Source organism: Chlamydotis macqueenii, chromosome 1 (genome assembly GCF_036417535.1).
Source record: "Chlamydotis macqueenii isolate bChlMac1 chromosome 1, bChlMac1.mat, whole genome shotgun sequence".
NCBI lineage: Eukaryota > Metazoa > Chordata > Aves > Otidiformes > Otididae > Chlamydotis > Chlamydotis macqueenii.
This window is the reverse complement of record NC_141556.1, coordinates 48,962,441-48,980,271: the sequence shown is the minus strand read 5'-3', so window position 1 is coordinate 48,980,271 and position 17,831 is coordinate 48,962,441. Positions and strand designations below refer to the sequence as shown.

General features: G+C 36.2%; 1 protein-coding gene across 3 annotated transcripts in view; it reads left to right on the top strand.

Annotated features, from left to right (window-relative positions):
* Window positions 1-17,831, top strand: part of EEA1 (early endosome antigen 1) — a 70,032-nt gene that overhangs the window by 37,989 nt on the left and 14,212 nt on the right. For all 3 annotated transcript variants that reach the window (XM_086750239.1, XM_086750229.1, XM_086750248.1), the window contains 10 exons: window positions 2,302-2,640; window positions 6,877-7,026; window positions 8,024-8,143; window positions 8,373-8,576; window positions 9,180-9,380; window positions 10,774-10,887; window positions 12,114-12,269; window positions 14,204-14,343; window positions 14,956-15,286; window positions 16,756-16,857. In XM_086750239.1, coding sequence (XP_086606365.1) covers window positions 2,302-2,640; window positions 6,877-7,026; window positions 8,024-8,143; window positions 8,373-8,576; window positions 9,180-9,380; window positions 10,774-10,887; window positions 12,114-12,269; window positions 14,204-14,343; window positions 14,956-15,286; window positions 16,756-16,857 — 1,857 coding nt within the window. The remainder of the gene's footprint in view (window positions 1-2,301; window positions 2,641-6,876; window positions 7,027-8,023; window positions 8,144-8,372; window positions 8,577-9,179; window positions 9,381-10,773; window positions 10,888-12,113; window positions 12,270-14,203; window positions 14,344-14,955; window positions 15,287-16,755; window positions 16,858-17,831) is intronic.

Genomic DNA, 17,831 nt, shown 5'->3' with positions numbered 1-17,831 from the left:
CTTGAAAATTTAAGTAAGTGCTCTACACTGACTCTTCACAAAGTAGGTCATAGCAGTTCTACATGTGACGTGTGGATCTAGTTATGAAGTAGTAGTAATATTACTACCAGAGCTCTAACTTGCCCAGCTATGATGAACTTCAGGTGCTGCAGTGTGTTGATATTTCAGGAACACGTTTCAGGACAAATGCTGCCTGGCCACTTCTCTTTAACGAAAAGGGAATTGCAACTTTTTTTACATTCTGAGGGTGAAACCTTTCCTAAAAGCAGTGGGAGCCTTGCCACTGGCTTGAGGAGGATAAAGATGACACCTGACCTCAGTATGTTCTTTATGTACTCTATTCCTGCATTATATATATGCACATATATAAACTTCTGCATTCTTGTAACAGCAACAAGTTGTTTTATTTTTCAAGAAGCATTCCAAAATGTACTACTAAAGTAGTATATATATAAAGTACTACTAAAATAGCCAAACTTTAGTCTTGAGCCAGAATTTTTGGCTAAGTTGTATGCTTTAGAAAGTCTATATTCTTGTAAAGGGACATGTAGGGCATTCATTATATTCATTCTCACATGGGTTGCTGGACTGCTAGAGTTGTCATTTGCAAGGTTGCTTGTGTTTTAGCCTCTCTTTTTAAATATACAGTCTTCTGTTTATTTTATCACGACTGTAAAATAGAAGTGCCTGTATATTGTTTATAATGACCAATATAGTAATAATTTGTTAAAATCTTTAAAGAACAAAACTGTTTAAATTATTTGAATAATTTTACAGCTTTTTCTTCTGTCAAAACAGGTTTCATCCCTGGCTCCTGCACAGAAGTGGGCTTTTAAAATGCTTGGCATAGCTAGAATTGCAGGACTAACTCTCTTATCTTTGGAACAGTGTTATTTCAGAGCTGCAGAACTGTCTGAAGTTTTGATACATAAGACTGACCCCAAAAAATTGGCATTTTTTCAGGCTGACATGCTAGATGTGTTCTTTATTTTTCTGTATTTTCATTGAAAGGGTCACTAGAGAATACAGTAGTCACTTAAATTGCAGGAAGAACACAAGCATTGAAAAGGTGTGCATAGTAATTCTCTGCTGAGGTAGATATCAGTAAGATGTTGCGATAAATGGAACCTGCTGGTACATTTCAAGAAGTTGGAATGAATTACCTGGTTTAGATGATGACCAGGGCCCCTTTGCAACTGTATTTCTGTGCTTGAAAAAGTGCCACTGGAAAATTGATATGGCTCTCATAGCTTCTTTGTCCTGCTTGAACAGGAGATCTCTGTAATTCTAGTTAGTGCCTCAGCTAAGCTTAGGGGAAAACCTAAACTTTCTGGAATTATATATAGTCCATGAAGATATTTAATTTCTATCTGAATATAGTTTTGATTAGTTTATGAAATTTGGTAAAAAGCATTATGTAATAGCTGAAAATGATCTCTAACTATTTTTTTTTCCAAGTATTTTTTTCTCAGCATGTAAATTTGATCATATGACCTTAAACCCTGCAATATTTACTGTTGTAATTGTGATAAGAAAGATCCGACACTCAGCTGTGTTCATATCTTTCCTTTAGGGAATCTCAATTTTTATTATTTTCAAACTCAAAACAACCATCCTTTTTGAGCTGATTTGTGTGCAAGGAAATTAGACGGTATGAATTAAAATGTAAAAACATCATCTAAAATGAAGGTTAAATCATGAGTGTTTCGTACTGTGATTTATCAACATCACAGATTTTATTAGTTTTCAAAGACTCTCTTCCATAATTTGGATAGCAGATCATACTGTAAGTATAGTGACAGGGCAAAATTAGGATACTTCTAAAAATAACCATCATGATGACTGCACAGGATTATACAGGAATTAAACCACAAATATTGTTGCTTAGGGAATTGTGTGAAAGACAGTGGTGCTTGAAAACTTTTTTCTGTATACTAATAACTCAAATTACTATTTCAGCTTTTCCCCAAGCAAATGCAGTTGTAATGACCTAGAATTTGAACACTGAGGGAAAGCAAATTCGTCTTCAGGATACAGAAATAGAGTTTGTGTGGTTGTCTCAGTAAGAGGAAGTGGATTTATGTGAGAATATGAAAAATAGTATTTCCAAGTGAAACAGTGTGCTGTATGGGCTCCAGAATTAACTTGTATAATACAAAATAGAGATCGTTATTTCCTTGACTAATGTTTTTGAGCAAGTTCTTCACTGTTCAGCATCAGCACTTGAGAAGAAATTTGAATAACGCATTGAACAGCTGTAAGCAGAATTGCACTTGAATTACTGTGTAACTCTTTTCATAGAGTCTGACTGAGAAGCTGCTGAAGAAGGAACAGGACTACACTCAGCTAGAAGAAAAACACAATGAAGTATCTGTGAGTAAGAAGAACGTGCAGGCAAGCTTTCACCAGAAAGACCTGGACTGCCAACAGCTTCAGGCAAAGCTGTCTGCATCTGAAGCCTCGATACAGAGATTACAGACAGAGCTAGGAGAGAAGGGGGAAGCATGCCAGAAACTTAAAGAAGAGTTGTCGGAAGTAGAGACAAAGTACCAGCATCTCAAGGCGGAGTGTAAACAGCTCCAGCAGCAGAGGGAGGAAAAAGAGCAGCATGGCCTGCAGCTCCAAAGCGAGCTCAGTCAGGTAAGGTTCCTTAAACCTCTTAGACCATCCTATTGGGATGGTTCCTTAAGCTATCCCATTAGGGTTTTTTGAACTGTACATGCATATTTTTTTATGCACATGTGTTTGCATTTCCTTATTGAAGGGGAGTAACTAACCAGTACTTATATTTGAATAAATATAAAGCTGACTGGTATTTTAATAAATATAAAGCATTCTTCCTAACACTGCAGAGAATGAAATACAATTGCCTCTTTCTCTTAGAGGAGTAAAGAAAAGAACAGGCAAAAAGAAGAGTGATAAGAGTATAGAAACTTTGGTGTTTGTATGTCGCTATGTCTGAATCTTTTTAGTAGGTCCGTACTCTTGTCAGGGGCAAATGAACATAGTTGTACCCCTGTGCCACAATCAAACTCAGCAAGATCTACACTTATAATGACTATTCCACATTTTTATTTCTCAGAAGGCTAGTGTATCTGTAGTATAATTCCCCCTTTTCTGAGAGGGAAACATCTTACTACTTCTGTTCTATCTGAAACTCCTCTGTAAAATTGTCTTTATACTTTCAGTTTTAAAAATTAAGGTTGAATAAGCGTAAACTTTGTAGCTCTGAGTTGAGCTCTTTTTTTTTATGTGAATAAAAAAGGCTTTAGCTGATCTGAGGCAGATTTTTCATCCACTGTCTTTACCTTACTGTGTTAAATGAACTCTTCTTTCAACCTACAATTTTTTCCCTCCCCTTTTTTTGTTGATGCATTCTCTGAAATAAGGGAAGTATTGTCAAATGAGAGGGCAACACAGAATATTGAGTTTCCATGACAAATATGGTGATAGGCAAATCCTAAGAAATTAACAAGGTTATTTATTCTGGTTCAGTAAGGTAGCTGGAGTGGAGCTATAATGAATTCAGGGTATGAGAAAAACAAATTCAGGTAGTGTATCAGAAGTAGTTTCACTTCTAGTGGTAATTTTATTGTTCTATAGGATGTTTGAGAAAAGTGAATCTTTGTTTTACATTAGAAATGAACAATGCTTAACTTGCTTTAAAATGGACTAGTGAGTAGTTAGTGTGAAAAGCAGGGATAATATAAGTCTTAATATTGCTTCCTTTATGTCTCTCCACAAACATCATCTATTTATGTTGCTGATAGCTATGAGAACACTCGGAGTGTTATGTTCCCCTCACTGTTCATGTATTGTTCTGCTGAGTCCAATGAGTTGTGGAAGCAGGAGTTTCCTGTAACATTGAGCATACCGACATTTGAAGCTGGTTAAACTCTGTTTTGTCTAGTGTCTTGGGCAGTAATGTGTTAAACTGGAGAAATATTTGTGCATCAGGAATCATGTCCAAACCTAAGATGGAAAAAACAATCTGGTTTTTTTTTGTTAGTGTGACGTACTTAATTTTAATCTCTCAGTAAAGCTTTTTAGTTTTAAAGTGAGTGTTTCTCAATTCTCAACCCTTTGTCAAGTCTGAAATAGATTAAGTTGCCGGCTGCGCGTGTACAGTTTATCTTGGAAGAACTGTGGCTTGGCAAAACTTAATTTATGTAGGTATTACATCCCCAAAATGACTTGTCTTCTCCTATCAGTCTTCTGTCAGGGGGAGGGGAGATAATTATATTAGTTGTCTGCTTAGGAATCCTCACTTGGTGAAACTGCCTCACTCTGCCTAGGCAACATGTATGCAAGTTTCAGAAGCACAGCCGAGAGGCTGAGCTGAAATCTGCTTTCAGCCTGAGAGGGCATTTTCAGGAAGGATTTTTGGAGTGTGAAAGTAATGGAGGAGGAAGGTGAATAAAGCATTGCTGAATGAATTCCTGTGAAAGGAAATGGAGGCATCACACATTTGCTAGAGATACCGTTGGGAAGGAAGACAGTCCAAGCAAGAAAACCTGAACAAGCTGCTGGATCTCAGGATGTGTTTTAGAATTGTATTGTGAAACAATAATGGAGGAAGAAAAAGTGGTATAAAATAAAATTAAAGCCAATCAAAAACTTCTCTTCCTCTCTCTCCCTCGAAACGAGAGTTCAGTTACTATTGTCATGAAAAGACTAGATGTCTGGTATTTGTTCACTTAATACTTTAATGGAATTATCTTTTTATGCATCTAGTCCAATAGCTTGTGTTGACACAATGAATGCTGCTTATAAAGGTATATGCATAGTTGTTTAGTCAAACCACATTTTCAAAGAATCCTTGCCATCTTCTCAAAATTCGTTTGAACAGATGCATGTGTGGCTGAATTTGTATGTTTTAGAATTTGGGTGACATAAAAGAAGTGATCTTCACAATGGAAGGAAACTTTAATCATAGTGTTGGTTCCAGCACAGCAACAGGGAGAGGGTAACACAAGAAATATGGACTCCTTCAGTCTTGAAGAAATGTTAATTACAGATAAATCCTGTTGTTGTTAAGAAAATTTGAATCTACTTGATTGTATCTTTGAATGTAAATATTTTTTTTTTGTGATTTTTGTGTTCTGTAACATAGGTTAATCCTATTTTATGGTTCTGTTTACTTAAAGTCAATCTTAAAGTCCTTCAAAATAATTGTGCCTGTAATAAAAGTGACTTTTGTAAAATGTTTCTTGATTTCCCCTTTTACAAATATTCTCTGCTAGTATCAACATAGCCATGAATAGTTGTAATAGTTATCTTGTTGCACCCTTTCTTCATTAGATTTTTTCCTCCATCTCTTATTTGTATTTTTAGTGTGGAAGAAGTATTAATAATTCAGTGATTCTTGTGGAAAAAGACTCACATTCTTGATTAATGGAGGAGAAATTATGGTCTCTTTCCTTACCCTGTCCTTCTCCTTCTCCTACCTCTTTCTTAACTGTGCAGTCATAGTTAACAATCAGCATCTCGGCCAAATGCCAAACAGCTTTTCATTCACAGTTTTTGTGGTTGTGGACATAAAAGCAAATTGTTTAGCTTGGTTTAATAAGAAAATAAGGCATAGAGACAAATTTTTTTTCCTTGTCTTCATTCCCTGTATCTTTTGCATTGTTTGATAACTTCAGCCAGATTTTGACAGGTGGCCAAAAGGTCTTCAGTGTTAGGTTCTTCAGTGTTAAATTCTTGTGGAAACAGGCAGCTGGGGTAAAGGAGAGAGGGTTATGTTCATGCCTCACTCCCTCAGTGCCGGGGGGGGAAGATTTAATGTTATCAAAACCACTATTCCTTTTTCTGTCCTGCTAGGCAGCCAGCTGGTCAACAAGTGGTAGCTTGCAGTGAGCAACAAGATTGTGCTGCCTTTTGCCTAGATAATAGTAGGGATTTGATGAAAGCGTGAGAAAGATTCAGGGATATTGAAGGAAGGACCTGAAGTAACAAGGTAAATGATTCAAGGGTCTTGGACAATAAATTCATAGGGAAGCAAGCTTTATTCATCCTACATACCTGTAGAAAGTTTTTGCTGTGTTGTGAGGCCTGATCCATTTTTGCGTTGAGTTGAAAGTTCATTTGTGTGTCCGTGAATGCGTTCATGTAGAAGTAGGCAGGAGGTAACCCAGGGCCTATAGTGACAGTTTCATATAGAAGAAAAGCTGATTTTATGGAGAGAAATTTTTGTAACTGTATATTGTAAAAGGCCATCCTTGCACTTTGATGGTGGTCCAGTACTGTTTTTGATGACTGAAAAAATTGTAAGGCAGGCTTATGTCCAGCTGGAGGAGCGCATGCTTTACTTACTCTTCACTGTTGGGAGGTGCTGGGGTACAAGGCACCAAAATTACTGTGTACCCTGCATTGAAGGTTCATACATCATCTCCGCAGAGAATGAATACCATTGATATAGCCAGATCAAGCTAAAAATCACACTCTTATTAGTCTAGCAATGAGGAACAGTATACTGTGGCAGCCAGTGAAGCAGGTAAAGGCGTGGTCCTTCAGCTGCTGGATCTGCAGGAGTGAGGGAGTGCGCTGTGTCAGATGAAGTTGCTCTAAGTATTGCTATTTTACATGGTAATCCTTATGTCTTTGAAAGATTGCCCTCTTCGTATTTCTGTTAAATCTCTGTAACTCGTATTGAAGGGCTTCCATAGGTAAACAAGGATGTTTCTGGGTCACTCCAACCTACTTTTTCTTTTTGTATATATGTTCATGATTGTGCAGGTGATGTTGTTCTTTAACATGATTTGTGTTTCTGAGGTGTATGATGTGCATACATGACTTCTGTGAGTATAGAATACAATGCTGTTGACTAAAGAATGGCTGAAAAAATGGATGACTTTTTTTTTTTTTTTTTGGCAGTTGCACAGTAAACTTCTAGAAACAGAACACCAGCTAGGGGAAGCACACGGGCGGCTCAAGGAACAGAGGCAGCTGTCTAGTGAGAAACTGATGGACAAAGAGCAGCAGGTGGCTGATCTGCAATTAAAACTTTCTCGTGCTGAAGAGCAGGTAGGGCCTTTTATCCAGACTCTAGTTTGGTCTTGTTCTGGTAGTAGCCTGTATACACTTGTGATGTTGCAGTTTATAAAGTTTGTCCTTATGGGAATTTTTTTTTGACTAACACTGTTAAAGGCTTGCAGTCAAATTGTCAAAATCTGCCTAAATGCCACTTGCATTACAGGTTTTCTAAGGCTAAATGTTTATCAGATGCATGAATGTTCATGGTGCTTTGCAGATGAACAAAAGATGTGTTTTTTGCACTTAGGAGCTTTGTCTAAGGATATTGTGTAAAAAAGACGTAGGTGCACCTAAGCTTCTACGGGTAAACTTTTACGTGTAGATATGTTTGTGAGATAAAGCCCTATGTGAAGAAAAAGTGAACGTGACACAGCAGGTCATGATAGTTAATAACCTATGTGAGGGAGATGGGCAGAAATAACTTGTTTTATTAATTTTTGTTTTAATGAGCATCTTGTATATGTTGCTGATTTTCTGCTGCCTGTTTGGGGATTGGCCAAGTATCTGAGTGGTATGTTATCAGAGCTTTAAAGCTTTTCTGTAGCTAATTTGCAAAGCCTTGACCAGTATAGAAGTGGAAAGGTTGCAAAACTGAAGTTGCCACTAAAACTGCTAATAATAGTAATAATAATGTTGTTTTACAGGTATCTGTATTATCAGTCACGTCACATCTTAACAGCTGTTGGAAAAAACATACTAAAAATCTTGTTTGTTTTAGATTTTTGAGAGCTAAAATACCTGTATGTCTGATAATTGTTTTGTAGTTCTCACTTGTGATATAGATTCTCACCTATTAATAGTGATGAATGCTTTGGTTAGATTTTGATTATTTAACTAGCGTTACACACTTATTTTTATACTAGTTTTCAAATATTAATGTTTAGAGTAAAATGTTTTAGCATTTGAATGAACATTGAGCACTACTGGCATACTGAATGGTGCTTCTTCACTCATTAGTCTGTTTTGTTTGTTTGTTTGGTTTTTTCAGCTAAAGGAAAAAGCAGCAAATTCCACAGAGTTGCAGCATCAATTAGAGAAGGCAAAACAGCAGCACCAGGAACAGCAGACACTTCAGCAAAATACTACAGCAAAACTACGAGAAGCCCAGGTAACATAGTTATGTATCCTCACGTGAAAGTGTATTTCAGGATTTCATTAGTTAAAATATGTTTTCTCTCTAAAATGACTTATGTGACTTATACTAATTTCAATAAACAAACTTGTAAATCTAGAACAGAATAGACAGAGAGTGTTTAATAAATTTATCCAACATTTTATGCATTAGGAATAACTTCTAAGTTCCCTATAATTAAGGAGGCTATTATGTGATTTTCTAGAATGATTTGGAGCAAGTGCTACGACAAATTGGAGATAAGGACCAAAAAATTCAAAATCTTGAGGCTTTGCTTCAAAAAAGCAAAGACAACATTTCTCTGCTAGAAAAGGAAAGAGAGGACTTATATGCAAAAATTCAAGCTGGTGAAGGAGAAACTGCAGTTCTTAACCAGCTACAAGAGAAAAACCATGCATTGCAAATACAGGTAAGTACTCACAGACCTGCTTCTTTTCTCTCATTCGCATTATTGAATCATGTTTCCTTTTTTCCTGTCTTATCACACATGACATTAATATATTCTGTACTTTGCTGTTTCTCCGCTGCTTTAAATATCTTACTGTAAATTTCACAGGACTTGTGTTTTGGTGACTTCCTTGCTATCAGCATCAGGGAAGGAATTCCTAGATGTTTCTTTTATGTAGATATGCTAGTAATATGTGCTTACAAATAATTTTTGGATACATATGCATGTTTGTTTATCTTATTTTTAAAAGAAGTTTAATTCCTGCTTTCAACACCAAAATTCAGTTTAGCCTACCTCTGTTATCTCCTCAATATTTTGGTTTTGTTACAGCAAGGCCAAATTGACAAATCCCTTTTACTTCCATTTTTAACTGATAACCTGTTTAAGCTCTGGTATTGTGTACAATATAGCTTTACTGTCATAGTTCAGAAAAAGAAATGTGATAGTGTTGAGTCTCCAAAGCCGTGACAAGACACGCTAAAATTCAAAAAGTTTTTGACTTCCTTGGACATGCTGTTCCAGTCTTCTCTTCTAATTACCTCATTTTTTTTTTTTTCACTGCAGGTGACTCAGCTGACAGAGAAGCTGAAGAATCAATCAGAAAGTCATAAACAAGCCCAAGAGAATTTGCATGAGCAAGTGCAGGAGCAAAAGGCACATCTCAGAGCTGCTCAAGATCGTGTGCTCTCCCTGGAAGCAAACATCACTGAACTAACCAGCCAGCTAAATGAAAGTAAGGAGAAAGTTTCACAACTTGATATACAGGTAATGGAACTCTATACTGTCTGGTGATAATAAATAGTGCTTGTGATCTCTGTATTCTCTCCAGAGAACATACATAGCAATTTGGAAAAAAATGCATGCTTCTACTAACAACCAAATGAAGTAGAATAAGGCAGGTAAAATTGAGGAAAATGTAAGTGGATTCAGAATAGCAATAGATGACAAGTGTTGGTTTTTTTGTTGCTGGTTTTGTCTATATTGTTTTTGTTGTTGATTTTTTTAATTAAAAAACCCTCATAGTTCACAGCTGATTTGTGAAAATCTATTCTCCAGCATCTCTTGTATTTGTGATGATTAGCCATCCAAAACCCTGCTCTTAATCAGAATCAGTCCTGGATTCTCTACACCAGAGTATAGGTCTGTCAAGTCACTAAGATATTGTTGTTGCCTAGAAATTTCCTGTGCTGGTGACTTTTGTCAAAAATAAAAAAGCTGTGGGCCACTTCCTTGTCAGTTTAATTTACTAAAAAAGGAAATTCCCCAGTATGGACTCAATGTGGACTCTCCTGCTATTAAGTTAAGAGAAAAGCTGATAATTATGTTGAGCTATCCCAAAGCAGCTAGTATTGTTGGTGTTGGATTAATATATTGTGGTGGTTTTTGAATTAGTGTTACTCAGTTTCCAAACAGGTCTAGGAACTTCTTCACATGTAGCTTTATGATGATTTAATGGCTTCGCTACACTGTCTGAGCTGTTTTTTCACTGAGACATTAGAATAATCTATAGACCTGAATGATCTATGGAGTGTTGCAACTGTTTTTTAAGGCAATGGTGTGAGCTTCCTTGCAGTCTTCAGAGAAGTAGCATTTCTATTAGGGAGAAAACCAGTAAAATACGGTAGCAGGTGACCCTGAATATTGCCTCTGTGCACCAACACCATTCATACTCACCTTCTAAGTTTTGTTTGCCGAGTATTTTGGAAGGAGGGGAGGTTGGTCCCTAACAGGCAGATAGTACCAGAGAAAGTATGCTTGTGGAAGCGTATTTTTGTTGCTTCTTATTCTTTTTGCTTTTAAAAATTTTGGAGGCCCTTAAATGTGCGTGTAGTCTGAGGTTAATCAAGGTGTGCATGGGTGTGAATGCAGTACGTCTATCCTATTGTTCCTTGTTAAGTAAGTAAAAATATTTTACAAGAATAGAAGATGAGTGAGACTGGTGGTATTTTTTTTTGTTTGTCTGTTTTTTTAGCTCAAAGTAAAAAGTAACTGTGACTTAAAATCCTGCTGTTTTTCTAAACCTTGAAAATATCTTTTTTTTTTTTTTTGCACATGAAAACTACTAATTTTACTATTAAACTTAGTGATAAGTACAAAAAAAACTTAAAATGAGCTGTGGTAAAACAGGTGATTTAGTGAAATACAACTTGTCTTTCAGGTAAAAGCAAAAACTGAATTGCTACTTTCAGCAGAAGCATCCAAAGCTGCTCAAAGAGCGGATCTTCAGAATCACCTGGACACTGCCCAGCATGCACTGCAAGATAAGCAACAGGTTATAAGCAACATATAAACATAAAGTTTCTATGCTACCTAAAAAAAAAACCTACTTAAAACCCTAAGAATAGCTTGTTTACAAATTAAATAAACATGTGAATATGCATTTGGAAATTATAATTGGTAATATTTTAACCATGTAATATGTATTCAGTTCTTTTTACTGTAATCTGGACCAGATCTATTTTGCAATGTAAAGAATTTAGTTAGGAATCCACTTCTTGCTGTAGGTTTATGGTTCAGAATCTAAGCTGTCCTATTGGGCTATAATTCAATTCTCACTTGTACGCTATGAAGAAAAGATTGTAGAGTGCGCTGGGTAAAAGTGAAAACTCTTAACTCTTACTGCAGATTTAGATAAATTCAGAATCAGATGCCTATATTCAGAAATAATTATCTGTGTGCCCGCTGACACAAAACCCCAAAAGACTGTTGTTAAAATTGCCTATTTTAATGTGTGTTAATCCTAGTGAAGCATTCCACTGACTGCTGAATCGAATATTTGCACTGTTAGAATCAGTGCTGCTGTGGTCTTCATGGAAACATCCAGCAGATGCTAACATAGCACCATTTTTAGTGTGAGAATGTAATTAACTGCTGTAAACAGAAGGCCTCTTTTTGCAACTATCAGATAATTAATAATTAAATAAATCAGCTTGGTTGGCGAGCAATGAACTTTGATGTAGCTGTCATCATAGTGGTTACTAGGTGAACATGTTCATGTTTCTTGTGGAAATTAAGCTGGTTTGTGTTGAATCAAATGGTTTGAAATCATCTCTGATATGTGGAGAACTGACTGTTTCCATGGTATTGGCTTTCCTCTTTGGTGGTGCTTGAGTTCATGAAGACAGCAAAAATTTTCTCTGAGGTTTTGTAGTGTTACTTTCTAGTTACTGTTGTACTAACTGCAGGATCTAGTGCGTTTATTACCTACAATTCCTCTTCCTTTTATAACTTAAAACACCTTTGTTAAGATTTAGCCCACATCCTGTGAAGTTTGAGAAGAATATTGAGGCTTTAGAAGAAATTTAGTCAGTTTAACAGAGAGAATTAGTGTGCATGTTCATGTTTCCCCCTCTCAATTTCCCGCCCCTCTGAATAAAAAAGAAACATTATTTTCCCTTTTGATTTGAAGACGTTAGATCATTTAAAGCATATGTGACGTTAGTAATTTTTGAAAGCTATTTAAAAACTAACAACCTTCGTATTTTTATTTTACCTCAGGAGTTAAATAAGGTCAGCGTTCAGCTGGATCAGGTTACAGCTAAGCTGAATGACAAGCAGGAATACTGTGCTCAGCTGGAAGCCAATCTTAAGGAGTACAAAGAGAAACATCTTTATTTAGAACAGAAAACTGAAGAGCTAGAGGGACAGCTTAAGGTTTGTATTGAACACAGTATCTGAGCTTACGGAAACCAATGATGTTCTCCGCTGTTTGGTAGTATGTGATAAAAGCTGTGCTTAAATTATGGGGGAAGGATTATATCAATACCACTTTCATAGGTTTCTTTTTTGCTAGTGGTTCCTGATCCACCTATTAATCCTGCTCTTCTCTTCTTCTATGCCTGCATATCACACTAAGAAGGCTTAGCACATTGCCACTATACTTTCATTTTCCTGTACGCGTGCTTCTACCAACCTCTGTGCCCCCCAGAAAGTGTTATGAGAGGGAACATGAATAGTTCCCAAAATCTGGGTCTTCAAGTTCAACCTTATGGACTTTACAGGTGGTAGCAAGGACTGTGTTAGATTGGTTAGTCCGAGTTAACACTACCTGTCTGGTTTAATTTATTTCTAAAACCTTTCAGTAGGCTTCTGCAGAGGCTTTCTATCAACATTTTTTAATCAATGTTTTTCCTGTAACTTGATCTTGAGTTTTGCATTCCATTTGTGGAATCAATTTTTGTCTTAAAGTATACATAATTCTGGCAGAAGGTTTGCAGAACCTTTTGATCTTTTGAGAGACTACTATTTTCAGTTAAGAATATGAATTAGTCCTAATGCTTGAGAGCTTTTAAATTTGGGCTTTAACCCTTGTTCTGTATTTGTTAGGCATTCTTAGTGGCCAAAATTCATGATACAGAGAACCTTATGATATGGGGATTTTAGGACCAATGAAGAATTGGGTTTGCAGTGTTGTCTGTTTTGAGGGAGATTGGCAGTCTTTATGCTCAAGACTGAGTGGGATGTTTTTCCTAATTTTTGTGCTCTATTTTTCCCTGTGTGAGCTTTTAAATCCAATGTGATTAAAAATTAAAGCAGTCATACATTCACATTAATAACATAATTATTTTGCGCTTCTATCTCTTGTCTTTTGCACACTGGTTTTTTTTTTTTCCTGCTTTCATTTGTGTTTTTATTTTTCATCCTGTTGCTAAAGTTTCACAAGTAACCAACAGACACAAATGCTTGGGAGGAATACAGTGCTCGCTTACACAAGATTTTACGATGTTCCTGGTAGCTGAAGTGTGAAACTGAGCAGGGCTGTTGATGCTGTCAACAGGAATGCAACTCTGTGTAAAATCTTGATGTCATCACCATTCTTTGGGATTCTTCCAGCTGAATGCATGGTATTTAAAAAAAAAGTAATTAAAAAATAGAAAACAAAAAACTTTCAGGAATTTTCTCAGAGAAACTTGGCCATTTTGTTTTATGGCCACTGCATGAAAGCAGAAGTGTCTGTAAAACACTAGTGTGTTGCAGAGTCTAAGCAGTGCCCATTTGCTGAAGACTCCTGTGTTCTTTATACTCCATGTAAATGAACAAGTAAGTACCTTCTAAAAACAAAACAAGAAAAACCTCTTCCAGGCCAGGGTAGGATTTCTTTACAGCTGTAGTCTGGGTCTTTGTTTTTGTTATAAAGAATGGCAGAGTTCTGGGATATGTAAATCAGCAGTCATTTGAAACTGCTGAAACTACTTGGTGGTAGCTGAGAACTTGGCCCCAAAGCTGAAGATTGTGTATGGCCTTTTTTTATAGATGTTTTGGATAGAGTCTTTAAAGATTTCTGCATTTTTTCTATTACTTTGCAACAAAATGTCTGCTTGGCATTTAATTTAAAGATGATTTCAGAATGTTTTACGAAAATAGTTCACTTCTGGTGGAGCAAGAGATTTGCAGGAACTAAATAATGAAAGGTAAATGGCAAACTAATGAAACAGGTAGATGGTGTGTGAAAATTGTGACTGCTTTCTACAGTAAAAACTTTTTACCATAAATGCTACTTGCAGAAGAGATGACTCCTGCTTTTTATTGCTATTTTTATTTTGTTGCTTGTGTTCTGATGGCTTTAATTTTTTATTTTTCTTTCTCAGAAATTTGAAGCTGACATTCTTGATGCTAAAGCAAGCAAAGAACAAACTCTTCAGGAGTTGCAGCAGCAGCGACAGCAATCTACAGAATTAGACCTCCAAACAGCAGAACTGAGCAAACAGCTTGAAGCAGCAAGAGAAGCGTATGCATTTCCTGCGTTATAGTACTTTTCAGAATCAGACATAAAAATAGAGGGGTTTGGGCTAGAGCTGAAATTTTGTTCTTCTCTTCTATGATTTCTTAAAATCATAGATAAAAGTGATGTATTCCCTCTGCTATGAGAACTGAGTTATATCCCACCTGTTTTTTTTCACTCCGTATGCTATGCACACTCCATCTGCTGTGTTGTCTCATATGAATCACTGACTGCTGTGATTCATTACCTTTCTTCAGTTTATTCATTGTGCTTATTGTCAGCTAAATATCTGAACAGTCTGGTATACTGAGGTCCGTCTTTAAATATCCACACCTCTGTAACTTTCAGAGACTAATTTGCATTTTATGCATAAGCAGCAAAGGGGTAGTTTCTGTTCATAATATTTGAGGAAGAAGAATCCATCTCGAAGTAGTATTTAGAGTTGCTGTTATATTTTCATTGGAGAGACAAAATGCCCATGTTGTAGATGAAAAAGATATGCTTTGAAGTAGTTCTATAGTTAATATATTAAATGATAGAGACTTTTAATGATACAAAAGAACCTATGAAGAAGAATTGAAAAAAAACCCCACTTTATTTTTCTCTTTGTACTTGCAGGATGTCTACTGCTCAATTTGATCTACAGAAGAAATCTGAGGCCCTTGAACAAGCGAAACAGCAAATTTCAAAGCAGGAGGAGGAAAAGGCCAGCCTCAAACAAAACCTTGAGACATCAAATCAAGATACAAGTAAACAACTTAAGGAATTAGACTGTAAAATACAAGCAGCAACATCAGAGCTGCAACAAGTGAAATCAGAGAAGGATACTCTATTAAAGGACCTTACAGCTACCAAAGACAAGCTCTCAAAAAGTTCTGAATCCTTCAAAAAAAGAAAGGAGGAATTAGAAAAAGAAATACAAAAAGGAAAAGCAGCTGTGGCAGAAATGGTTAGTAGTTTCTTTCATTAGACATTAAGTTGGGTGTATTTACAGTCTGATTAAATGACTGCTGTCTGTCTCAAAACAGAGTACATGCAATGACAGTGCATGGAAATTAATTGCCTTAAGGAAAAACAAATTGTGATTTTTAGTTGTTCATATATATGTCCTCCCTTAAAATTTTTTGTCTGGGTGTTTGCACTGCAAGCATCAGTCATATTACAAAACAGGATCTCTTTTTCCTTGCTGCATGCCTTTAATGTGGTGAAGAAAACAAAGTAGAGACAAACAGTGAAATAATTTGATAGGAAATGTCTCCTTTTAAAAAAAATACGTCAGCCTTATTATTACAAACTGCAGTTTTAAACCTTTTACTGAAGTGCCACCATATTGAAGATGATGTTTTTTTCCTAGGGCCATTTTAGTTTCCTTTCTAGGGTCTTTTGTATAGAGCCTTCCTGTGCACTTGTCTGGACATGCTGGAAGGCTGTGTACTGCAGGCAGAGTAACATCATCTGTTGTTTGGAGAAATGTCTAGCTTAAGGTATTATCAGAGTACTAGAACTATTTGAATTTCAGAGAAATCTCCAAGCAACAAGTGCTTGACCATCAGAGCAACCTATTATGGTAACGAGAGTGATCTCTCACTAGCTGTGAAATAATTTTTTTTTCCTTCTCTTTTTTGCTTTGTTGATAATATGAATAAGCACTACATCAACACATGTTTTATAAAGTTTCTTACAGAGTTGTTCTGATACCCCTGCCTCAGACATAGTAGGGGTATTTTTCTCATTCCCTTCTCTTCTTACGTGTCACCATTTCCCAGAACCTGTTTGTAGCTGCTTTTATTCTGATCTAAAAAAAAATTATACTCCTAGATAAAAATAACATTTTTTCCTTTACTCTTTCACCTCTTTAAGATAAGCCTTTTTGTTTGCTTTACTTACTTACTGCTGTTTAAATATTTATTTCTCCTAAAAACTTGAAGGATTTTCTCCCCAATTTAGACTTAAAGATAGGAGTCCAGATTCTGCTTCTAATTCTGTAGTCATTTGTAGGCTCACCACTAACTTAAGTGCATAGTATTTAAGCTTAAAATTTAGTTGTATTTGCATAGAAATCCCATAAATGTACTTGCTTTTGAGTTTTAGAACATCAATAAATTTTGGATCCTGATGAAAGTGATGAGCTTCCTACTTTCCATGAGGAGAATGACTACCAACATCAGCTTCAAACATGGATACTATTCCAAATCAGAAAAACTTTTTGGCATGTTGCTACATTTGTTAAGTACAGGGTATCAGTTGTGTTCAGCTTAGATTTACCACTGTTAAAGTTTTGAGAAGTTTTTAGCTGCAAATATGTCTGCAGCTGGGAAGGAAAGCATTGTTTTTGAAGGCTTTGAAGGTCCTGCAAAAATACGTGGTACCTGGTCTTTAGAAGCTCACAGAAATATTTGCATGCCTTCTGTTTTTTAGGAAAAGTCTTACCAAGAAGTAAAACACCAGCTCCAGGTACAAACAGAGTCTGTAGCTAAAGAGAGGAATGAATTGAAGAACTCATTGGAAAAAAAGGAAGGGGTAAGCTGTCCACTTAGTTTTAAAAATCTAGAAAATATTAATGATATCTATTTAAAAGATTAATTTTCAGTTTCATATGCTGGGACTGATAAGAGATAAAGGGTCTGCAGTTCTCAAATTGTAACCTAACTGGGGCACTGAAACAAGGTGCTACTAAAAATTTCCAAGATGTTAGTATGAAGTTTAAAAATGCAGGTTTTACTCCTACCTTTCTGTGCCCACATACCTTAGCAGGTAATTTTAGCCCTTTAGGTTTTTTCATCAGTGAAACAGTTATTTTGTATTACCCCTCATTTCTTTTGGTAGTTATGGTCTGTCAGTGATAAAAGTTGCTATTTCGTATCCTTAGATCTGTTTTAGTTGCAGGCCTAATCAGTCTGTTCTCTGTGTGGTCGACAGGGCATTTTCAGATAACCTTGAAGGATGTAGTTGCTTTTGCAAATTTGTATAATTTGCATGTGACTGCATGAGGACAAAATGTCCTTTTTAAAGATAAGCATTCAGACTGCAAAATTATATAGTCCAGCGGCTAAATTTACTTTCAAGGATTTCTCCTAGCTCTTAAAATCTAAGTCTACTTGCCAGTGTTGGACCACCTAGCTCTGAAGTAGAAAGTAGCAGTAGTAGTACTATGGGATGATCTGCTTCTGTGTGCAAGAAATAACAGTAGCATACTTGGAAACTGCTGCAAATAATCCACAGCTCTTTATAAAAATGTAAGAGTGGGCATACTGGACCACAAGAGAAGTGTAGCTTGGTGTCTGTTCTCTGGCAGAGGAAAATGGCAGGTGACTAGCGAAAAGTAGAACAGGACAAGCCTTTCAGATTCCTACAATCAAGGGGTTCTTCCCAACTTCTAGCAGTCTTTTGGAAGCTGATTTCCTAAGGCTTTATCTTCAGCTTTAACAGCTTTGACCAGTTTTTCATGTTTGCTTTTTGAACTACATAATTTGTCATCCACATGGTTCAATAGG